General features: G+C 42.9%; 2 protein-coding genes across 4 annotated transcripts; both read left to right on the plus strand.

Moving 5' to 3' along the window:
* The first annotated feature begins 191 nt into the window (after positions 1 to 191).
* Positions 192 to 10,099, plus strand: LOC121192255 (receptor-transporting protein 3-like). 3 transcript variants are annotated; one of them, XM_041053850.1, is made up of 4 exons: positions 192 to 349; positions 768 to 939; positions 1,480 to 1,871; positions 10,081 to 10,099. In XM_041053850.1, the coding sequence occupies exons 1-3, from the start codon at positions 334 to 336 to the stop codon at positions 1,823 to 1,825; spliced, it is 534 nt and encodes a 177-aa protein (XP_040909784.1). In that variant the 5' UTR covers positions 192 to 333; the 3' UTR covers positions 1,826 to 1,871; positions 10,081 to 10,099. The 3 variants fall into 3 exon arrangements, with proteins under 3 accessions (XP_040909784.1, XP_040909783.1, XP_040909782.1); XM_041053849.1 differs by lacking the exon at positions 10,081 to 10,099 and adding an exon at positions 6,100 to 6,117; XM_041053848.1 differs by lacking the exon at positions 10,081 to 10,099 and having other exon boundaries at positions 1,480 to 2,100.
* Positions 3,412 to 23,869, plus strand: LOC121192252 (ankyrin repeat and IBR domain-containing protein 1-like). The gene is made up of 21 exons (XM_041053846.1): positions 3,412 to 3,578; positions 7,076 to 7,407; positions 10,466 to 10,637; positions 10,794 to 10,925; positions 11,693 to 11,884; positions 12,843 to 12,960; positions 13,117 to 13,337; positions 14,296 to 14,384; positions 14,499 to 14,643; positions 14,879 to 15,039; positions 15,511 to 15,599; positions 15,901 to 16,031; positions 16,180 to 16,314; positions 16,549 to 16,635; positions 16,761 to 16,827; positions 17,103 to 17,248; positions 17,929 to 18,107; positions 18,265 to 18,316; positions 18,522 to 18,578; positions 18,713 to 18,836; positions 19,186 to 23,869. Exons 2-21 carry the CDS (start codon positions 7,220 to 7,222, stop codon positions 20,688 to 20,690), a joined length of 3,990 nt encoding a protein of 1,329 aa, XP_040909780.1. The 5' UTR covers positions 3,412 to 3,578; positions 7,076 to 7,219; the 3' UTR covers positions 20,691 to 23,869.
* The last annotated feature ends 425 nt before the right edge of the window (positions 23,870 to 24,294 follow it).

Genomic DNA, 24,294 nt, shown 5'->3' on the forward strand with positions numbered 1-24,294 from the left:
TATTTTTGACTTGTTACATTTTCCTGGCTTTTGCAGGTTAAGGGGATTTCATACATGATGCAGTACCTGCTTAACTTAGTCTCTGACACAGTAATTATCAGTAGCCACAAGTTTCCCTCGTGATGTTGCGTCTGCTTTGCACCTCACAGTGCACAATGGACTGAGGAGATGGAAAGCGAAACTGTGATGTTAAGTTTCGTTTTCCAGAGTATCAGCTGTTGAGCGAAAATAAATAGAGAGGCTGTCTGCAGAGCAACAGTCAGAAACATCGTTTCACCTCAGCGCTTCACCTCATCTACCAGAAGCTCTTCAAATACCCGACCATCCAGCACCATGAGCAGATCCACGGGTAATGCATCATTAATATTGTTGTTGTGTTGTTGTTGTTGTTTTTCGTAGTGCGTTAAAACTGCATGCTTTATAGATTGGTGCGATGCAGCAGTTGTTTTGGACATTTGACGCCATTGCTGCAACGTTTATAATCGGCTACGTTTACATTACAGCCTCTCTTACATTTTCATGTTATATTAATTTTGAGATTTTGAATCAAACTGATGGAAATAAGGTGTGGCACTAATTTCCAAAAGGCAGACCTATCAAAAGCATTTGTTTTGAAGCTTTCTTTGAGTTCCTTCTACATTATGAGAGTTTGTTTGGTCTTGAACTCCGAGAGCAGTGTGTCTTATTTTTTGTTTGTTGTTCAGTAACACAGAGATGCATATTTAATTATGTTTTTCTGTGTTTTTTTTCCCTTCACACTTGTGTAGACTGGACTCCTTCCCTATGGCTGGAGACCTTTGATGAGTTGCTGTATGATGACAACGAGCTGGACTATGGAGACCCGTGGTCTCTCAACTTTAGCTACAGTCAGACAGACACAGTCACCAAGGAGGAGAGGAAGAAAGGCTGGAAGATCTATAGCCACTGTGCCTATGGAAAGTATGTATCTTATATCTAATATATATATATATAAGATCTGCATCTTTATTATCTATATTCTCAGAATATTAAGATATATAACTTTAAACTATATACAATAATAGTTATTCAGGTCAAAGAAGATAAAATAACAGGCTTTTCTGTTTTTCAAACAACAGTAACAATCGTGGCTAAATACAGCTTTCTAAGGCTCCGCCCCAATCTTTTTGCAGTTTCATGCCATGTTGTATGATGAAATGAGTGTGCCATAGGGAGCAGGTTTTGTGCAATAATAAAACAATGTCATTCTGTGGAAAAACTGCACCCTGGATAAAGTGGGCAACCACACCAGTCATCCTGCCTTACAACCAAACAGAAGAGCACAGGATGTGACTTGAGCAACACATTTATGGGAGGGTTGATTGTTTTCAAATGAAATGGCAGTTCAAAAATTCTGAAATGTAACTTCAGAAACATTCATGGGCTGAAGGGATCACTGTAGACCTCAGAAAACCTTTCTGCCTGTGTCTCTCAATGTATTGTCTCTTCATTTCCCCCCAGCTTCCAATGCGCATCCTGCTCCAAGACCTGGCCCTCAGCACGGGTGGTGGTGTTGTTCCGTTACCGGCTGCTGAGGGGCCGGGGGACAGTGATCATGAGGCCCTTTGGCCAGGCCTGCCGCCGTTGCCAAGACGATGAGTTTGATCTCCCTGGTTTTGCCAAGAAAGAGGTGGAGCAGGCTTTGCTCAGGCTGTTTTCCAAAATCCGGAAGAATTGCTACGGGGAGGAGGACGATGACGATGATGGTGGCTCATCAGCCTGCTCTACCAAAGTGTGGACCAAACCCCATGAGAAGTCCCTGTGTGAAGCCTGCATCATGGGCATTTGCTGTCAGGATGATGACTAGAAGTCTGCGTGTGTCTGTGTGTGTGTGTGTGTGTGTGTGTGTGTGTGAGAGAGAGAGAGAGAGAGTGGCTCAGTGTGTGTGAGAGGTGCAGCGATCGACAATCTGACTGGTTGTGTGCTGGTTCCCTGAGAAGTTGTCTAGTTATGTAATTATATAGGTTAATTGTGAGTTGTGACAGTGATGCACCATCCGGACCAATATTAAGGGTTTATACAGAAAATATATCAGTTTGTATTTTTTTTATTTTGTGGTTGTTAATAAAGTGTAAAACCTGATTATTTTATGGATTTGTATATCAGTATGGTGAACTCTTGTACTTATAAAATATTAATTCTGTTATATTTCTTTATACTTATACTCCACAACAGTTGAGAAGCAAATATTGTACTTTTTACTCCACTGCATTTATTTGATAGCTTTACTTTGCAGGTTAAGATTTCATATGTAAAACAGATGATCAGCTTTGTAAATATAAGGGAGTTATAGATTAATCTACCCAAATAAAGATTATCTTCACCTTGGCCAGTTATAAAATATTAACAAGCTGGTTATAAATTAAAACATCAATGTTAACAATGTAGTGATAAAATACAGTGATCAAGGGTCACAACCCAAAGAGGTTGGGAATCAGTGTAGAAACATAGACAGTGCAGGACTATGGAGTATTTTCACATTGTAGAATTGCTGCATTTACCCAGTTACAGGATCTGAAACTGAAGAAACCAACGACTGAAATTAGCCCCTTACCATACGTCATACAGTTTTCCACTTTTATTTTAACTGAATAAGCTTTAAAATAAATTTACATTATTCCATGCTGTCTGTTAGTATACACACACACACACGTATATCCTGTTTCAGTTAATGCAAACTCTTAAGGTTTTCTGATGTTCATCATCAGTTGCCTCGTTAGGAGGTTAAATCCAACATAAACAATTTTTTGTCTAACTCACCTGTCACTAAAATGCAGAAAGCAGTTGAATTGTGCCAATTTGGAGGCCCAAAGTGTTCAAGATTGAGCAAATAATTCATTACACAAAAATCTGCCAGACAAAATGTGCTTGAATGGTGGTGAGAAGAAAATGTGTCTCACCCATGGATGTATTATAACAGCTGGATATGGTGCAGTCAGTCAGCTTTGCTGCCAGGTTGTCCCAGTGGCCACTTGCGCCTGTCATAACGACACAAACTGAAATAGCTGTCTAACGAGCTAGGTGTATAACATAACAAATAAAATGTGACCTTTGAAAAATGTCATAAATTTAAAAAGATGTTTTTAAGGAGTGCATAAATCTAAAATGAAATAAAATTATATTTGACAAAATTATTATAAAAACAAAAAATGATATTACTTGGTGATTAATATATTTGTATTTTCCAGTGGCATGATTATTGATTTCATAAATTATTTTTTATGGATTCAATATTGACACTTCGAGGTTTCATATACCAAAACCAACCAGTGAATTCAGACCACCGACCAATCAGGTGAGAGCCTTCCGTGTGACAGTTGGTTCCGAGCATGCGCAGTGACGTTTTCTCTTTGGCAGCAACAACAACATACTGAGGAGATATCCAGTCAGTCTCGCCCCTCCGCTCTGAGCAGCATCATCGTTGTCCCCGCCGGGTCCGGTGGTAGAGAGGATGGTCCAGTGGAAAAGCAGCCGAGGGTGCGAATGACAGTGATAAGAGAATGGCCCTCGATTTTCGGAGCTTTCCGAATGTGCGACTAGTGACCAAGTGAAACGACCGTGTAAGTAAAACGGCGGAGATTTGGTGTTGTCCTGCTGTAGGGTAGGTAGTTGAGGCTAACATAACGCGCTAACGTAAACCTGAAAGAGGAGAGAGAGGCGGTTTGCTAGCTTCGGTAACGGCAGGGAGGCAGGCTGCTTTACCTTGGGTGTTACCGTTTTCCCACGGCTGTGGCGGCGCCGTGGGAAAACGGTAACACCCAAGGTAAAGCGTTTTATCGGCGGCAATTCGGACAACGTACGCCCAGCAGTCGCTTTCTAGTTGGGTTAGTAATTCACACACAGTGTCAGTGTGTTGAACAAAGGAGCTTTAACCGAGGGGCCGCATGGACAGAAACATGCAGAGAGAAGTCGGCTGCTGTTTGTTTTGTGCTCCATTTCATGCTGACACACTTCTTCGGGGATAACCACACGAGGTCTGACCTGAATATTTAGCTGATACACGGTGACCTAGCTAATTATGGTAAATGTCGGAGTGATTTTGAAGTAAGTTGCACTGTTCTTCACTATGCAGCTCTTGCCTGACTTTGACTCCCTCATATAAGTTTTATGTGTCTTTTGACAACCTGACTTTGTCCTCCATCAGCTGATACAATGGCATGATCCACCCATACTTTTGGTTGAGCTGTTTGAGTTAATGTGTGTCAGCTGACAGTAAGTTTTGATAACTGTAGTGGCACTACACTGAGTGTTTTTTGTTGACATGGTTTAGTAATAATAGCAGAGTCGTAGCTGTAGATTTGACTTTTAAGGTGTTGGCAGCTAGGGCTGAAATGCTATGTTCTTGTTTGGATTTCTTTCAATAAAGTGTGCCATCAGTGATAGCTGAATATAGCTAGACAATGAGAACGTATCACAGAGTTGAGGTATATATCAGTTTGATATTAATATCTTGGTATGACAGATAGTGTCAGTCATAGGACAGCAACTAACGATTGCTTTCAACTTTTTAAAAAAAATAATCATTCAGTCAGTTCAGTCATTTATCAAGCAAAACTGCCAAACAGTCTCAGGTTACATCTCCTCCAGAGTGTTGCTTTGCTGGTTTGCAAAGCAAAGCATGTTTTAGACCCCCGATCGGGCAGAACAAGATTTTTTTTAGGACATTTTCTTACGCTTCAGGAGGTTGTGATGGGCATTTTTCCACAATTTTCTGCCATTTTATTGACAAAAGAATTAATTGATTATTTGAGAAGATAATTGCTAGATGTATTACTAATGAAAATCAATATTAGTTGCAGCCCCAATCTGACTTCTTGTTTAGAAAACAGTGAAGTTGGCCTGACACATTTCCCCAGTCATTTGGTGATGTTAAATATCTTGTTTTGTTTTACCAACATTTACAGTGGTGCTAAACAGAGTAAAGCGGATTGTTTGGTGTTTTTGCTTGAAAAATGATTTAACAGTTGTAGATTAATTTCCTGACAATCAGTTAAATGATTAGTAATTTTAGCTTGAATCCCAGTCACAACCCAAAAAAAAGAAAATTATAAATGTGATATTGGTTGTTAAACATTATGAATTTATGGTATGGCTGGCTAGGTTCTTGAGAAACCACAGTTGCCATGAGTTCTTGTAAGCAGGAAGTGTCAGACAAGATTTCCAGGCAGGATTCATGTGTTTGGGATTCTTTAGCTCATGAGTCATTAAGTCTCGATTATCACATTTCCTAAAATGGGGAATACCATATGTACTAGACGCCATTTCTGTGTAGATCTGGGGCACAAGTGTAACCTCACATTGTGAACATTTTTCAACAACATACCTGTATTGCTGGTGTGGTGGTTTAATAATCATAACAGGACAAGGAGCAGGGAGGGAAACGCTTCCTAAGCCCCACTCCTCCTGACCGCTGGGTGACGTGTAAGCTCAAAGTGCTTTCGTAATAGTAGATAATTGCACTGTCACGGCCAAGTGCAAACAGCAGAACTTGCGATCCCTGGAATCCATGTCCAGACTTCCTGTCCTTATTTAGTATGACAGACAGAGAGAGAGAGACTGGCAGAGATACACAGAGGAGTGAAGTGAACTGGAAGTAAACCAGTGTGCACAAAACAGAGAGCCAAGCAGACAGACTGACCTATTAACCATAGTAAACCCCCATCACCACCACCCCTCCAGATATACACACACACACACACACACACACACACACACACACACACACACACACAAAGTCCAGTCAACTGCATGCATCACAGGAGCAGAACTTACAAAATGTTGGCTATTATTTGCCAGTGGTAGCAGCAACCCGTGTGCAACCCGTATGTCTCTGTCTGTGTGTGTGTGTTCCCTGTCTGTCACTCCATAGAAATGGGAGGCAGAAGAGGGGAGGCAGCCAGCCGCGTTATTCAAATGTTCCAGAGCCCGGCCAGCCAGTGGCCAACTGTAGCCGGGCTAAAAGAGGCTCTTTGTGAGGGGCCAGACAGATGGCCATAGAATGAAGACTGTAATGATACTCTCAACGGCCCAGTACACACACACAAGCACGTGCACAGACTCCACTCATTACAGGATGTAATGGTGTGTGTGTGTGTGTGTTTCAAAGACATGACAAACTGTATGTGTTTGTGTGTGTGCATGTGTGTGATAGAGAGAGAGAGAAAGAAAGAGGTGGGGAAAGACTTGAAGGAAATGAAGCAGAACACATTGATAAAGATAGTGATTATGAACAATATGTGACAAGAGAGAGTGTGTTTGTTTGTTTCCCATATCTGCTCCCTTTCACCGCACTGTTATTACTTTTGTGTCGCATGTCGTATTATTATTTTGTGATATGAGCTAAAACAATGCGTGTCATACCAGTTAAGTGAGTTTAACATTCATAGGAAGATGAGGAAGATAATGAAAAGATCATGAGAACTTGTGAATCTACAGGAGGTTTATAAGCTGTAGCAGCCATAGCGGTGATTCTTGTGATTCTGTGGTTTAGTGCCTGAGAGCCAAAGTAGATTTTGGACCAGTGTATTCGTGCTGCATGGTTTACACACATCTAGACTCTCATATCTCCAGTAGCAGACAAGTATGTAAACAGCCTAACATATGCATATTGTTTGCAAATGCAACCTAACCTCGCCGTGGCCAGCTGAGGTACTATTGACCATGCCCTTCATCAACTGACTAACAAATCAATGGCTTGGATATCATTAACTTTCCTCTCTCGCCTGCCCTCTTTATAATTATCTCTCTGCCTTTCTAGCTTCTTTCTTCTGTCCCTCTGTTTTCTCCTCTATTTCCGGTAAGATAACATCCTCGCTGCAGCACATCAACTGATCGATGGATGGACTGATTGATTGAGCCTCTCTCTCCCCGTCTCTCTACTTCTATCTCTCTCCCTACGTCTTCAGCTCCCGTCTTCTGTCTTGTGATTTTTCTCTCCTTTTTCCTACCTTGACCGGCTTTTTTTCCCATCCATTTTAATTCTTTCCTCTTCTCATGTCCCTGTTTCTGCCATCCTTTTCCTCTAATCAGTCTTCCCCTGTCTCTCTCCTACTTACAGGGCAGGAAAACACTGAACCATGTTGCTCTAAGTTGTGACCTGTGGTGAACGGGGGAGGAGGAAGAGGAGGAGGGAGGCGAAGGCAGGCAGGCAGACGGGCATCTGCCACAGCTCCCTTTAGGTGGCCTTTTGCAAGTTGAAGCCATGGGCAATACAGCCACCAAGTTCCGAAAGGCCCTGGTGAGTGGCGACGAGGCCCTGGCCTGGCAGCTGTATGAGGGCAACCCTCAGTTCAGGGACAGCCTGGACCCGAATGCATCATACGGAGAGCAGTACCAGCACAACACGGCACTGCACTACGTCTGCCGCCATGCCATGACACGTCTGCTCAGGTAAACTCATGTTTTGTGTTTTTTGTTTTTTTTTTTTGGTATGGATTTGTTTGAGAGTTCAGTTGAATTTAACAGTCATTTTTGAGGCTGGGGTTTATGATGTAGTTAAGCAGTTACCTAATACAGTTACAAAGGGAGTGAGTCATTAAATTGAATAACAATTAGCAGTACGTCAGCTTTAGTAGATTTCTGAGAGTCACCATTTTCATAATTGCGTTTTTAAGGCAAATAAAGCAACTTACAATACAGAGGTCCAAAGAGATTTCATAAATAATGTTAGAAGGCACAGAAAAAGTGCATTAGCCATGAAGACCAGTGGCAATTACACCACCACCAACAATTATTATAGTATTTGTTATAAAAGACAGAAATTACAGCCTCAAAAATAACGTCAGCAAGAACCTGTTAGTGTCTCAACAACAACAAAAAAAAAAAAAAAAAGTGAAAGGATCCTGTTTTCACACATGATGTTCATCACGGTGCTAGTAGTAGTCAGCCTGTGAAAACAGTTGTGTAATGGTCTTCTGTGGCGCTGGAGGGAGCTTTCCAAGTCTGAAAAAAATAACCAGTGAATCAGGGTTTCCTTGAACTGGGTTGAGACTTCCAGAATTTTAACAGAAAGCCTGTGTCACTAACTTGGGATGTGGGGAGAGATCTGAGCACCTAGTAGACAGAGGGGGTCCAACGAAAGACTAGTGAGTTGCATTCTGGGAATCACACACCAGCCCACTCTCCCTTGGACAATGTTGTAAGAGAAACCATGAAGGTGAGCCACTGACTCTAACACAACCTAAAAGAAAGGGGTCAAACTAAAAAACACATGGAGAGCAAGACACCAGTGTGTCTTTTCACCCCCTGCAGGGATAATCAGGCTGCTGGCCATGACCGAGACAGCTGATTCAGTGACTCAATAGCCGTCCTCACCACCTCCTCCTTCTTGCACTCTTCCTCTCTCTTGCCCTTTCTTTCCATGATTACAGGGGGGGTCAGAGGAAGCTGTTTGAAAAGGCCAGTCAATTATCTGTGCATCTGCATGTGTGCACACGTGCGTGTGTGGTTTTTTTTGGGTTGGGGGGGGGGGGGGGGTCTGTGACTCCACAACTGCTTAATGTGTCCAAGTCTGTGAATATAACACAGTGAATCAATTGGTGTGCTATTTGTGTCCCTTCCCACTAACCTATAATGGGCCAGAGAGGCGTGCTGAACGCAGCTCTTGGCTCCCGATAAGTATCAGAGGAAATGCTTCTTTGTTCCAGCAGCTCGATTGGACAGAGGCAACCAGATAGACGACCGAGAAATCTCAGACAAAATAAAGACTCATGGAGGACGAGCGTGGGCTGGTAGATGCAGAGTCTGTTTTTCAGATTATTTTTAACATATATCTGCTTCAGGTTTATTTGCTCTCTCCTCGCGCTCTCTGTGGGTTGGATTGGCCATGAGATGTGCAAATTGGGAAATCACAAGTAGACCTATTACTGGAAAAATGGGCGTAGTTCAGGATGTGTAACCCTTCCTCCACAACAACCGAGTACACAGTTTTAGAAACATGTAAATAACACCTCTGACTTGGTTACTCATGTATGAGCCATTGATTTTCTGCTGTTTGAAGAAGCAGTGATATGAAGCAAAATTATTTGTCAATGTACAGCAACTTCCCTTTTTATTTTTCTCTCAAATATTCTGTGTGTCATCTCTGAGGTTTCCTGCCCTCGTCAGATCATTGTACTGTCTGAGCAGCTTTGGTGCTCAACAATTGCAGCTATAACATGTGACGTCCCCCAGCCTGTTGTTTCTAGTAGACTGATATTGGGGCCATCCGTCCTGAACATTCGGCATGGAGGTGGGGGAGGTGGGGGGGGGGGGTGGGGGTTGGGTTGTAGTTGAGAGGGGAGTAATTAGTGATTATTGCTGTGTGGGTGAATTGGCAGTGCACTGGCATTAGGGGGGAGGCTGTAGGGGCTTGTGGGTGACAGGATAAGAAGGTCAAAAGTGGAAAAAGAGAACAGCAGTGGAGGAATAGATTGAAGGGACACATTCAAATGCTAATTCAGTTGTGGCCACTGCCATGTCCAAAATGCAGAGAGGGCCAAGACGGAAATGTTTCACAAACACATTTTTTTTATGTATACCAGTGGAAATCCTATAATTTTCTTCCTTTTTTTGTGGAATTTGCATTAAGGAGAAGGTCTTTTCAAATTCCTCACATCCCCCCCTTTGTTCATGTTATACCACTGATCAAAAAGAAACAGGGTTTTCTCTATAGTTTAACATGCAGCTGCTGTAGAATGATATAATGAGGGATGTCAAATGGAAGAAAGAGAATAGAGGAGGAGGAAAAACTAAGTATAGGATAGAAAAGGAGAAATGGAAGTTTTGAAAGTGTCGGTAATGCAGAAAGAAACTTGAAGAGGAGGAAACAGAATAGGTGGAGCCAAATATAAGAGTGGAAATCTAATCAGTAAATGGAGGTTTTGACAGACAGAGAACAGAGAAAAACAATTTACTAAACAGAACTGCAGCCACAGCCGAGTTCCCAGTGCAACTGGCACATCCATCACCATCTGAGAGAGAGAGAGAGAGAGAGAGAGAGAGAGAGAGAGAGAGAGAGAGAGAGAGAGAGAGAGAGAGAGAGAGAGAGAGAGAGAGAGAGAGAGAGAGAGAGAGAGAGAGAGAGTGTGTGTGTGTGTGTGTGCGCATGCACCCGCCAGCCAGCATGTCCATTATCTCAGAGATGTTAAACAGAAATAGTCAATATTCTGCCATCTTTCTTCTCTTCCTTCTCTGTACCCTTTTTTCTTACCCAACAACACTCATCTCACAGTCCATCTCATTACCATACTTTACTCTCCGCTCACCTCCACTCATCCCTCCATCTACCCTTTCCTCCACATCTCCGCATCTCTCTTAAGTGCGCTTTACTTTTCTCCTTCACCTTCCCTTTCACTCTCTGTCATTTAAGCCTTCTTTCCACCTCACTTCTGAACTTCTGTGCTTATTTTTGTCGCTCTGTCCTTCTCCTGCTTTATTTAATCCCCTCTTTCTTGCCTGCATTGTGTAGGTCTTTCCTGTTCAGCAAAGAGGGGAACCCCAACAAGCGTAATGTGCACAATGAGACGTGCCTCCATGTGCTGTGCCAAGGCCCACAGATCCTGCTGCTGCCAGAAGGAGCGCTGTCACCACGACTTGCCCGTCCACAGAGGGACGAGCAGCGCCGTGCTGACTGCCTGCAGGTGCAAACACACAAGCAGGGACAGACATAGTTGTTTGTTCTCATTTGCATGTTGGTGTGGGGAAAAAAAAAGTGTATTGTATAAAGTCGTTGCTTTCATTAAAGTTGACATAGAAATAATGTTGTGTGTGTATATGTGGGTTCCCCCTGCTGCCAGATGATCCTGAGCTGGACTGGGGCCAGGCTGGAGGGAGGCCAGTACGAGAAGGCCAATGTCAACGCCACAGACAACCACCACAGCACCTGTCTGCACTACGCTGCTGCGGCAGGGATGAAGAGCTGTGTGGAGGTGAGAGAAAGTGCCCTGAAATTCAAACTCACATTAGAATGAGCTATTGGCAGATTTGTCTGTGTTCTTTAAGATTGGATTTGGCAAAAGTTTTACAGCCAGTCAACTCTGTAGAATGTATATTATGCCTATCCTTGCATCAGGAGCATCTGCTTTTGTATTTCCTTACTTTCAAATCCAAATAGTGCCTCCTCCTTTGTTTGTCAAGATTTTGCCGCTCGGAAGAAAATTCCACTTTTTGAATTAAAAGAAAAAAAAGAAAATTGAGCTCAGCTCTGATATGGGCAGCCTGGGGAGAAAATAACACATATTCTTTAAGATAAAAAGTTTTAAAAACATTTCTTGTCACCTCCTCATTGTCTTCTTTCATCTTTAATTCACTCTTTGATTAACTGTGTGTTTACTTCTCTTCCTTGATGTACACCTTTTAACCTTTCTCCATTTTACTAAACTTCCCTTTGACTCCTGTTGTATTTGCTCCTTTTTACTTTCTGCCTTTCTTCTTGTTGTTTTTTCTCCCTCTTTCTTTACATGTCACTGCCTATTTCCCCTTCTCATATTTCTTTTCTGTTTTCTACCATCGCATCTGTTTACTCTTTCTGTCTTCCCCCTTCCTGCTGTTTTTCTCTTTGTCTGCTCCACCTGCTCTCGCCTGTCGCTTCCTTTGTTGGTTGCAAGTTCCTTCAATTTCTTTTTCCTCTCCATTATCTATTTCTCTCCTTTATTCTTTTGTTCTCTCATGTCTCCCTCCTCGTCTCTCCCTCTAGCTGCTAATCCAGAGCGAGGCGGACCTTTTTGTGGAGGATGAGGACAAGCTGACGCCATGTGACCATGCCGAGCGGCATCACCACACCGAGCTGGCCCTCAGCCTGGAGTCACAGATGGTTTTTTCCTCCTCTTCAGCTCAGCAGTCAAACACAGACGCACATGGTGAAACCAACCTGCTGCAGTACAAGGAGGTGAGACCACAGTCACGAGATCTGGGGGTTTCCTGCTGGCCTTTTATAATTGATGTGTTATTTTTATGCTTTTAAAAGTCACAGATCTTAGTAAGTCAGCATTCGCTTCTTACGTTGTTTTTACACTGGTATAATAATATAATTTCCTGCAAGGGTGCAAGATCATAATATACATAATATATGGAAATCTTCATTAAAGCAAATTGGAGACCAGTTGTGCTGTTTCACCGACGTTTCATATTATCTCATTACTCATTCACTCAACTTTAGAGTTCAACCAAGTGATAGATAGAATAGATAGATAGAAGATAAATGTTTCTTGGTGCTTGCATTTGTGGACAAACTAAGCAGATTAAATATCTCACTTATCTGCATCGAAGGACTCCCCTTGTTTTTCTGTGTAACCACTGAAACTCAAAGTGCTTATGGCAGAATTCTTACCACTCACCTTCAAATGTCACCAATTTGTCAACAAAATGTTGTCTTGTTGTCACAAAGTCCTTTCCTCATAGGTCAAAATTTACACTGGCTCTTACAAGTGTAGTAACACGAGAATGCACACATCTTGCGTCGTGCTTGTCAGGGTTGTGGTGAAGCAGAGGGCACCAGCACAGTCGTGTAGCAGTGGCTGCTGCCAGCTGATAGGGGTTTGATCTTCTGTCCTGCAGCCAAATCCATGCTAATATTTAATCTCTCCTTCCCACCACAACCACCCATGCTCACCGCCTTACATCCCAGTCCTCTCCATTTTTCTCACATTATCTTTTTCACTCCCTTAAACACATCTCAATCTCATACTTTTTCATTTCTTTTTCTTATCATTTCTTTCCCTCACCTTCCCCATGACATTGTTTTTCTCCCCTCTGCTTCACATCTCTCTGTTCTCCATCTCTCTCCCTCCTCTTCCTTTGTTTCTGTGTGTATTTTCCTAACATGTTTACCCACTCTGTCTTTTCAGCCTTACGAGGGACTGAAGCTTCAGGACCTGCGCAGGCTGAAGGACATGCTGATTGTGGAGACGGCAGACATGCTGCAAGCCCCCCTTTTCACTGCTGAGGCCCTGCTCCGAGCACATGGTGAGTGTGTGTCTTATAGAGAAACGTGACATTCATCCATCACTTTCACTAAACCTCACCGCACCGCAGTGTTTTTGAAATATTTATGAAAAAATGCATATGTATAGACTTTGTTCCCTGGCTCTAAACTTGGGAGTACCCTCCTCCCTTTCTCAGACTGGGACAGAGAGAAGCTTCTGGAGGCCTGGATGTCTGACGCTGAGGGCTGCTGTCAGCGCTCAGGCGTGTCCATGCCCACCCCACCGCCCAGCGGCTACAATGCCTGGGACACCCTACCCTCACCCCGCACCCCTAGGACCCCACGCTCACCCCTCACACTCACCCTTACCTCTCCCACTGACAGCTGCCTCACACCTGGAGAGGAGAGCCTGGCTACGGTGAGACACAGAGTATTGACTTAAATAGGGCAAGTTTGTAACTGGCATCTATGTTTAAATGACCTCTTGAAGATGCTTTGATTAATTAGGGATTGTGGGGTAGGATTTCTGAAAATCATAGATATTTGACTTGTTATCCATATGTCATAAACACCATAGTTTTCAAAGGCTTGTTGGATCTCAGTCTACCTAACTGTAAAACCTTTGAGGTCCTGTCTTAGAACACAGTGTCCCTTGTTTTTAAATGGGAGCCATGTGTTGACAGATAACTTGAATGAAAGGACTGAAGTGTGTAAATACATTGCAAAATTGTCTTAGCAAAAAAAAAAAAAAAAAACCCCTTTGATTCTAGTTGAGCTTTTGACAGAATGCCAAGTGTTGCCAGAATGCCACTGGTCTGATTACAGTAGGTTAATATCTAATCCCACTAGAGCACAGCTGAGCATAGGCCATCTTTCTAGCACTTCTTCTTATTGCTCTTTGTAGTTATACATCAGCATCTGCCCGTTGTCCATTTTTGCTGCTGAGGCAGGTGTAATTACACATCCGGTAGTTATCATTTGTCTGCCTGCTAATCCTGGCTGTGGTTTAACTGTCGGGCTTTTAAAATGTTCAGACCACAAGTTGTTAGACTGCTCCTACCTGCATGGACAAGATAAGGGACATTTGGATGTATGTGAGGCTATGGATGGGATTTAATATTAATTTAAAGGTGTGATGAAACACTATGGACTTTGGAAAAATATGCCACAGCATATTCTCTGAAAAAGTACAATGAAATTGACATAATCCTCTTCAGCACAGTTACAGTCTGTGTTATAATGTCCTCCCCCCGTGTATAATGACACAGCAAGATGTACTGAATCTCTATAAAATGTAATATATAACAATTTTATAGGCGTTATTATGCTGTCATACAGTATAAATCATGTGATTTCTCTCCCTTGTCTCCCCACAGTGTGGAATCTGTCTGTGCTCTATCTCAGTCTTTGAGGACCCAGTGGACATGTCCTGTGGCCATGAGTTCTGCAGAGCCTGCTGGGAGGGGTAGGTGCCTGTGTTTGTGTGTGTGTAAATGTCCCAGTGTACTTCAGTGTGTTACAGTGTGTCTGCTACATTTTTCTTGTGTGCATTTTTCTTACACACATGTGCTTTTCTCAGGTTCCTCAATGTGAAGATTCAGGAGGGTGATGCACATAATATCTTCTGCCCGGCGTATGAGTGTTATCAGTTGGTGCCAGTGCATGTAATAGAGAGTGTGGTTTCCAGAGAGATGGACCAACGATATCTGCAGTTTGACATCAAGGTAGAAACACAACATGCACTCATACAAACGTTAGGCACTTCCTTTTCTTCCAACTGAGTTCACTTTTTGTGCGTCTTTGCTCCTTTCCTAACTTCTTAACACATATTTGTATGAAATTGTGTTTCTTTCTTCCTGTTTTTTTTTTCTCATTGCGCAAACACTTCTGCTCTTTACATTCCCTGCTGTGCTTCTCTTCTTTCTCCTGTGTCATTTATCTGTGTCTCTTCTCTTCCAGGCATTTGTGGAGAACAATCCTGCCATCCGCTGGTGTCCTGCTGCGCGTTGTGAGCGGGCGGTGAGGCTCACCCGACCAGGGCCCGGGGACAGTGACCCCCACAGCTTCCCCCTGCTGCCCTCACCAGCGGTCGATTGTGGCAAGGGTCACCTTTTCTGCTGGTACACTTCATAGTATATTGCTACACGCATAGTCTTCTCTACATATATATAAGAACATTTAACATATATTTTAAAAGCCAGACACAAGTCACCCCTGTTCAAGTATAAGCCAACACAATCTTTAAGCCACTCACGTTGACTCAGCACAGCTAGAAGAAGAGCTCACTGGGTTGAACAACATGATCATTACTGTTCACTCAGGGCTTGACAGTATTAACCAGTCTTGCCAGATTTCTTTCTCGCAGCCCTCAAAATTGACCTAAAAATGTGTTTTTGTGGGTTTTTTTTGTTTGTTTTTTTTGTCTGTCCAGCATAATAAATGTTATCAGAAACTTTGACTTCACTCTTCTGTGAATTTTCCCGCCCCTTATCCTTCTAGGAAAGAGTGATGAGTTATCACACTCCTCAAAGTCTTTGAGCCTTGTATTTTACTATACTCAATTCTCTGTTTATCACCCTCCCTGTCTGCAGGGAGTGCCTTGGCGAGGCCCACGAGCCTTGTGACTGTCAGATGTGGAGGAACTGGCTCCAGAAAGTCACTGAAATGAAACCTGAGGAATGTAAGTCTGTCCTTTATTGTTTGTGTTTCCAGGAAATTTCTGTGTTACTAGGGATCATTTTAGCTACACCTCAGTAAGCTGGCACCACAGTAAGGCAGTTAACAGCAGCTGTCAGAACAGCCTACCAGGATGTGTCTAATTTATTTTTATAACATAGTGGCAGGTGTTAAGGTCATAGATATTTGCCAAATGTGTGTATGTGTGTGCTAGAAAAGTGCATCTGCAAGGCAGGTGTTGGACAATTGGGATGTAGCTGAACTGTGTGTGCGTGGGCCTATGTGTTTGTTTGTACTTTCCACAGTGGCAGGTGTGAGTGAGGCCTATGAGGATGCTGCTAACTGCCTGTGGCTGTTGACCAACTCCAAACCGTGTGCCAACTGCAAGTCACCCATTCAGAAGAATGAGGGCTGCAACCATATGCAGTGTGCCAAGGTGCATACACTAATCTCTTTGTCAGCAGTGTGCCATCATTTGTATTGTTAATGTCTCCTGGTCATCGACTATTTCCATTATTTTTATCCCATTACTTACTGTGTTTTGCTTTAAAATGATTAAAAATGTCTTCTTTCTCACTCTGTAGTGTAAGTATGATTTCTGTTGGATCTGTCTGGAGGAGTGGAAGAAGCACAGCTCATCAACAGGAGGCTACTATCGCTGTACTCGCTATGAGGTCATCCAACAGCTAGAGGAGCAGTCCAAGGAGATGACTGTAGAGGTACACACACACACACACACACACACACACACACACTAATAAAATAGAGGCACGGTTGATCACACACAAGCTCTCCCTAACATAAACATGCACACAAAATATAATCACACAAACGTACATTTACCTACTCATCTCTTTTCCACCTAGAACTACTCCATCACGTGTCACATAATACATGTTTCATATGCTTCACACTGACGCACACTCCATGTCAAAATGTTGATTTTGTTACAGGCAGAAAAGAAGCACAAAAGTTTTCAGGAGCTGGACCGTTTCATGCACTATTACACTCGTTTCAAGAACCATGAACACAGTTATAAGGTAATTCTCTCTCAACACACACACACTTATGGAAGTTCAGAGCTGGCTTGAATTTATGAAATACTTGTGAATGCATGCAGCTTAATTACATATCAGATGTGCAATCTCTCCTCTCTGTCCATTAGTTGGAGCAGAAGCTGCTGAAAACAGCTAAAGAGAAAATGGAGCAGCTGAGCAGAGCCTTTATTAGCCGTAAGTCTCCCTTATTCTGATCTCAGCCTGTTGTTGGGAGAGAGCTGTATCAGAATAAATTTAAATGTCAAGATGTTTTGTCAAAAGCTTTGGTTTGTTTTTATCATAATACATAACATAAAAATACTGGATAAGTTAATTGCTACAAGGAAATCAGAGACCGCAATTGCATTTTTTAAAATTCTGTCATTATTACATTCCTCTCATCCTTTGAAATACACACAATCATCATGCTAAAAGTGTGTCTGTGTGTGTGTGTATCTTATCTGATGCAGGTGAAGGCACTCCTCCAGACACACGGTTCATTGAGGATGGCGTGTGTGAGCTGTTGAAGACGCGGCGCGTGCTGAAGTGCTCTTACCCATACGGCTTCTTCCTGCAGCAAGGCAGCACCCAGAAAGAAATATTTGAGCTCATGCAGGTAATCTGATACATATTTGTCATGCACGCGTCCTCAGCAAGAACAGGACTAACAACTTTAAATCTCCTGTGATGAGCCCTAAAGACTGGTGTTAATTAGACCCTGCAGGGTTAAAACGGTTGGAACAAAGTACTCTTAGATTCTGTTGCAGTTTGACCTTTAGTTTTGGTATTTTTTTGTACAAATGGATATTTTGACCTGTTGAGATCCTGTGCTGACATCCTTGGACAAGTGACGTGCACAACATGACCTGTTTAATGCATGTACTGTACATAAAAAATTATGAAATCAGGCATAAGACAGAGAACTTTTCTGTTTAGCCACATATCTTAAAATACTAAGTTAAGATTTAGCCTGAATTCTAACGTGTTTGTAGTATTGCTGTGATAATGTTTCTTGGTCATACTTAGTGTTGAGATTGTAGTGACTGAATTTATGCAGTGTTAAGCAAAGAAGATCCTTGCAAAAATATCTGAAGGACCAGAGGTCCATTTCGTCTACTTTTCAGACACTTAAACAGGATTAAGTTTGGATTCTTCTTCTCACAATAAAGGATGCTCAAAATATACTCAGCTCATGTCTTATCTTCAGTACGAGTTAAATGGAAGTTGCTAATCCCTTTATAAATTTGAATTTCCAGTCAGTGAGTAGATGAAATTTTTTTCTTTGTATCTTCCCAGACCGACCTGGAGATGGTAGTGGAGGATCTGGCACAGAAGGTGAACCGGCCGTACCTGAGGACGCCGTGCCACAAGATAATCAGTGCAGCCCGGCTGGTCCAACAGAAGAGGCAGGAGTTCTTGGCATCAGTGGCCCGTGGTGTGGCTCCCAACGACTCTCCTGAGCTTCCCCGCAGGAAGTAAGGACAAACACACTCACACAGGAACAAAATATGGTCGTGCTTTGCTCAGGTTAAAAAATTCACTGCAAAGAAGAAACACTGGCTTGTAATCAGGAGACAAAGTACAGGTACAAACACTGTTGATAAAACATCCTTATGTTTGCATTTGTTTCAGCTACCCTGGAGGATCATGGGACTGGGAGTACCTTGGCTTTGCCTCTCCAGAGGTAAACAGAGATTCTCCTCTCGTCACACCATACACCAAGACATTAACTTTTTTGTTCTGCTAACCCTTTTTGTTCATGCCAAGCTAATGCTACTTTCTAAAAAAAAAAAAAAAAGGCATTGGTGCTATTGGTGACCTACTCTTGTAGGAGGCCATAGTAGTGCATGACTACGGCTGCAGCTGACTTAGTTTGCTTATGTGTTAAGATGGGGAGTCGTCACTCTGTACTGGGAGCAGGAGATCAGAGAGAGAGACAGTCACAGGTAATGCTCCATAGTTTCTTGGCATTTTGTGCATATGCATGGGCTGTGTTCTGTTTGCCTACAACACAGTAGACTGAGGACACAGCTGCTCAGAGTTGGTTTCGTAATAAACCAGCTTGAATCGCTCTTTGCAGGATTATGCTGACATCCAGTACCGACGAAGACACAGGCCACGGCGCAGAGGAGACATGCTGAGTCTGCACAACCTTCGAAGCAGCAGCAACACACCAGAGACCAGCAGGAGGAGTGACAACACAGGTCTACAAAACAGATTGTTTAATATATATAATATATAGTTTATATAGACTTTTATTACAAAAGGGTGTGTGGGGCGGGGGGGGGGAGGCATTTTGCACTATATGTATGGTACCATGAACAACAGATTTTCTTTAGAAATGTTTATTTACATCTCAGGCCAAGTCTATTCCCTGCCCCCAGTTATAAATTTTGACTTGTCATTGCACCAGACAACCAGCAAATGGGATTATACTTTATTGCTCCATGAATCAGGTCTGTCGAAGCACACAGAGGCATTGATCACTGGGATCAATTGGCAGTCAGGCCACACAAAGCAGTCCTCGTTTTAACGTGACATTCTCTGTTCCAGAGGGTCCAGAGAGGAGCGAGGGCCGCAGGAGAGTGCTGGGCTCGCTGGATGAAGATGACCCCAACATCCTCCTGGCCATCCAGTTGTCTCTCCAGGATTCCCGCAGAGAGAGAGGCCTGGAGGGAGGGATGGAGGGTAGAGCGGAGCTTGAACGTGCACTAGACCGAGGACAGGAGAGGAGGCCAGGTCCTGCGGTAGACCTGGGTGATGTTGCTTTGCACTCCCTCAACACAGACGGTCCTCCGGGAGCCAGAGGTTCCTCCTTCCCAGCTTCTCTGCTGGATCCTCCTCGCCCCCCAAACAGGACAGACTCCACCTCCCAGCCTCCCATGACAAACCCCCTCCCCCTCCCTCCCCCACCTCCCTCTCTCAGTGCCGAGCTGCTAGAGCTGGGAGACAGCCTTATGAAACTGGGGAACATAACCACTCCTTACGACCTGGATGCACACACCCAGGAGCAGCTCTGCTCACACCACACGTACAACCCCAGTGCTCTCCCTGCTCCCTACACCACTGAACCTGCTTACAGCAACTGCAGCCATAGACAAGACCAGAATGCACTGACAGCTCCGCCGTATGTGCTCGACCATATCACCATCACAGATCCACGCTATGACTGCAAAGAGCAGAGTTACTGCCACTCCAGTGCTTATTTGGCTGAGGCAGAACACACTGCCTCCTGCGCACTAGAACGCACCCCGAACCCCTCCCAAAACCCCGGCCCTGCTAGTACATATAACCGAGAACACGCAGCCACGTATGACGGCACCCCAAAACCAGACAGCTCTTACAACCCCTGTCCAGAACACAGTAGCTCTTACACTCAGGAGCGTCCTGCCACCTACGCTCTCGAACGCCCACCCAAAACAGACCCCCAGCCCCCCGCCCAGTTGTGCCTCCCGTCTCCAGAACTCGAGCCGGAGCTGCTGCTTTCACCAGTGATCCCACCAGGGGGCCCTTTCACCCCTAGCGACCCTCAGAGTCTCGAGGCCCTGGATCCCACAGCCAGTGCCCAGCTGCTGGACAACATCATGGCCTGGTTTAACAACAACATCAACCCGCAGAACAACCCCCAGAGCCTGGCCCTCATCCCCTCCCCGCCCACCACAGAAACCGACTCCTCCCCGGACACACACACTGAGACTGAGTCAGAGAGCCAGACCTCCAGGGGCGTGACCCCCGCCCCGCTCTGGCAGCCCCTGGAGGGCGAGCCAGAAGGGTCGGCAAGCCCCCGTTTAGGTGCTGCCGTCGTGGAGGGCCCGAAGACGTCGAGGCCCAGTACTCTGGAGCTGGAAAACAGAGAGGCTGGCGAGGTGGGTGTGGAGGCCGGGTGTGTGGCAGACCTGTCGCTGGACGAAGCGCACACACACCCGTGCTCACACACCCAACGTGGAAACAGTCCAGCACACACTGCCCCGGCCACAGAGAGAGACTTAGACCTCGTTCTTCAGCTAGAGGTGGACCAATCACCAGAGGAGTGGGTGGAGCAAGTACACCTGGTGTGACGGAGCAGAGAAAGAGTGATGAAAGTGAAAGAGGAAAGAAAATCAAAGGCAGGAAAACTAGAGTGACGCACTAATGGAAAAATCTAAGATATAAAGATGTAGGTCTTTGGGGGTTGAGTGTTTACTGTAATGTATTATACTGTATCTAGAGAGGACATAAAGCCCTGCAGACTTTGTCCAGTAAAGATGATGTCATACTCAGTTTGATTTTTTTTTTTTTTTTTAAGTGCTTTTGTCTGCTGTAAAAAAAACAGACAAACTATTCTTTGAAAACAAATGAGTGTTTAAAACCGAGTTCATCAATGGAAAGCTACTGATATCATCGTAACGCATAAAATCCTGCACGTTTTTGTTTTCTTATTTTATTTATTCCCTGCCTCCCGTATTTGTCTTCTCAGTTTGTTCAGGGTGAAGTTTTGGTGCTCCTGAAAACCAAACTTGCCTCATACACCCACACTTTATTAACGCTCTGACCCAACCACGAGCCTGTTCAAAGCTCCGAGAGCCAAATATACGACGATAACTGTAACCTCGGAGCTTGTTAGCGTACTGTACAATCAGAGGGCCTGATTCAGATTTTTGGACCTTCATGCACACTGTGCCTGCTTTGTTAAGAGAGCCAACACACTACTGATCTTTCCTTTCAGTCGGCTGGAAAGAACCACGATAGACCCGTCTGCTAAGTGAACGTTATTAGTACGATGTTCCTATCTGGATCTAGTGACGGTAACGATTCTTTTTTTTTAATACTCAGATGATCACACAAGATAAATTGTCTTGTCCCTCCTGCACGGAGAGGTCAGAGGTCAGTCTCAGCTACAGAACAGCGGTAGGAATTCAGTGTCTTGCTCAAGGGCACTTCAGCATCATGGGTGCTTTGTTTTCAGGGGTGATTGAGCCCTTTATTTTTCCTGCTCACGGCACCATCCCGCTACTCATTCCATGTACTTCTCTGTCGTTATCGGAGGTGAGCTTCCGACCGCAAGTTTTATGAACATTGCAGTATTTTACAGTTGCTTTGGCTCAGTTTTCAATGTGCAAAGCACTTGACTCAAAACACTTGTAGAACATATGCAATGAAAACATCTCTATTAAATGAGCTAATTGAGTATTTCAGCACATCACAGTTTTATATATGTTCATCACTGAATTTTAATAAGTGTTGCATTATAAAATAAAATTGACATTATCAAATAATGTTGTCAAACAGTGACTACTTCTGGGCTATGTTCATTTCCTCAACAATATATGAATTCTGACATATATGGCAAATGTGTCATTTATGTGGAACTCAGTATTTGAAGTGACAGAGTAAGAATGATTTTTAAAAACTTTCATTTTATTAATTAAACATCTGTCTTACTTTTAATATAGTTAAAGAAGTCTATAAACTTTATAGACACTAGTAAATTCTTTATTAATACAAATCACAATGCTGATTTATGACTGTACTGCATTAGTTTACTTTTTCACCAAAATGTATGTATTTCAACATTTCACTTGTAAGTTCAGTCATCTAAAATCCAGTGAGGTTCTGTAATCCTGGAAACCAGAACATCAACCCACAGTGTTTTCAAGGGAAGAATGTATTAAGCCCATTTGTCTCTCTTCATTAAGGGTTTTTCCACATGGAATCTGAGCCAAAGCAGGTGAAAATAAAAATACTGTAAATGAAAGCATTTCTGAAACTTTTTTTTTTTTTTTAATAACTGCAGACTTTGCTGTTTTTATCATATCTATTCCACTACTGATGGCTAGTACAGTGTGCTGTTGATAAATGGGTTGGGTTTTTACTGTAATTTATCCTTTTTAAATTTCTTTATTCATTTATTATAGAGATGAAATCTCTTCCAGTTGAGACCAGAGTTGCTGGGTCTGTGTGCCTTTTGTTTTTCGATTTTGTATTTGTTTATTTGTCGGTATTTATTAGTGTCATTACTTTTTAAACATGCTAAACAAGTTGCTAAGGAATCTAGTTAAGGGAGAACACACCACTCTGGCTGTTGCCATCATACACTGAGGTTCTTGATGCACATTAGTATTGTTTGTCCTTTCAGCTCTGGTCTATTTCACTTGACCTTTGTCCCCAGAGAATACATGCTCCATGTTTTGGCCACTTTACTTAATCAGAAACTGCTCTGAGGCTTTCCAAAGGAAGTCATTTTTCAATTATTCACAATTTATAGTTTCCACTATAATTAACAACCACTTTATCTGGATGTTGCTCAAGTCTAGTCAGCCTTTGCTTTTGTTTTCAAATGTGATGTAGCACTCTTACTCCTGGGTTGTCATTCAGCCTTTATCTTAAAACTCTATTGCCCAACTTTAATGTTTACAAGAGAATTAAACACTGCCTTTTGTGCTGAGATATGATTTGGTGCTTTGGGGAACTGGAAGGGTAATTATGGAGTGTTTTCATCCTACTTTGATGGCAAACCAGTGTAAAGAAATCTTGTCCAAGAGCAAATTCTGATTCTGTCAAAAAAATTCCTCCCTTTACTTTTTATGAAAGCAGGCGGTTGCAGAGAATGTGACATGCAATCAAAAAAAAAAAAAAAAAATTACATCACTTATCACTGATGGTGTGAGATTGAAGCTTGTTTAAAGTGAAGTGGTGAAGTACTCCAAGGAAATAAACTTGACTTTAGAGGAAGTGACAAAAACCCTAAAATATCACCTGTTCCTCTCCGTATCAAACATTAAATTGTGAAGGTGCTGGACAGGTCGTAGGTGCGGACGAAGACATTTCATAAAGCCTACTGAGACGTAAGGGCGGCCGGTGTCGCCCGTAATGTTTCAGACTTTGTTCACTGAGGAATGGCTTGATCAGCAGGACTGCACACACTTCTTTTGGGCCGCATAGTGCAGCAGTGAAAGCACCGAGTCTGAGATCTTTTAATTTGCACAAGCATGCTGTTAATGCGTTGCACTAATCCAGTGCTGTCAGGCAAGATGTGGAGTGCCGCTTTTATTATTAATATTCCTTTTTTTTTTTTTTTTTTGTTAATTTAAGAATTGGATTTATGGCATCAAAGGAATGGTCCTGTGCCACTTTGTAATCCATATATAATGTTTATATTTCAACGACCCCTCAGCCAAGCAACTTCACATTTTAAAAAAAAATGAAATTGCACTCTCATAGATTATACTTGATACATTCCCGGTCGGTCCATAAGAGAGGTTTGATGTGTGGCCAAAACTGTAAATGAAAGTGTCAGTGCAAAGTTTACTCTCAATAAAAAGAACTGAAAGTGTGTCGCTATGTGTAAGTGCTCCGTGACTTTAATTTCAAACGGTGCCTTCAATGAAAATCTGCAAAAGGAAGAACAGCGTGTTTCTTCTTTCCCTGATCTGTATGATCACTATAGCATTGTATACTGTACATGTAGGACTTGTTAAAGCTGTGAGTCCACGCGCCACTAACATGCCAAACATGACCAAGTAAATTAACTTAATTTATTATTTTTTTTAATACATGAATATTCTGCAGCAACTTGTTTAAACACTATTGAGACATTGAACTTACTTTGACATTCAGGAACTATCACATTCATTGTGAATCAAACACAATTTTATTTAAATATTAAACTTTTGATTGCTAATA

The sequence above is a fragment of the Toxotes jaculatrix genome, chromosome 13 (assembly GCF_017976425.1).
Source record: "Toxotes jaculatrix isolate fToxJac2 chromosome 13, fToxJac2.pri, whole genome shotgun sequence".
Lineage (NCBI taxonomy): Eukaryota > Metazoa > Chordata > Actinopteri > Toxotidae > Toxotes > Toxotes jaculatrix.

What these genes read in the sequence shown, in the direction of transcription:
- LOC121192252 (XM_041053846.1), top strand. Translation starts at nt 7,220, where the DNA reads ATGGGCAATACAGCCACCAAGTTCCGAAAGGCCCTGGTGAGTGGCGAC. An exon ending in CCAAGGAGATGACTGTAGAG is followed by an intron (nt 16,315 to 16,548) that starts GTACACACACAC and finishes ATTTTGTTACAG; the next exon opens with GCAGAAAAGAAGCACAAAAG. An exon ending in ACCATGAACACAGTTATAAG is followed by an intron (nt 16,636 to 16,760) that starts GTAATTCTCTCT and finishes TCTGTCCATTAG; the next exon opens with TTGGAGCAGAAGCTGCTGAA.
- LOC121192255 (XM_041053850.1), top strand. An exon ending in AGCCACTGTGCCTATGGAAA is followed by an intron (nt 940 to 1,479) that starts GTATGTATCTTA and finishes ATTTCCCCCCAG; the next exon opens with CTTCCAATGCGCATCCTGCT.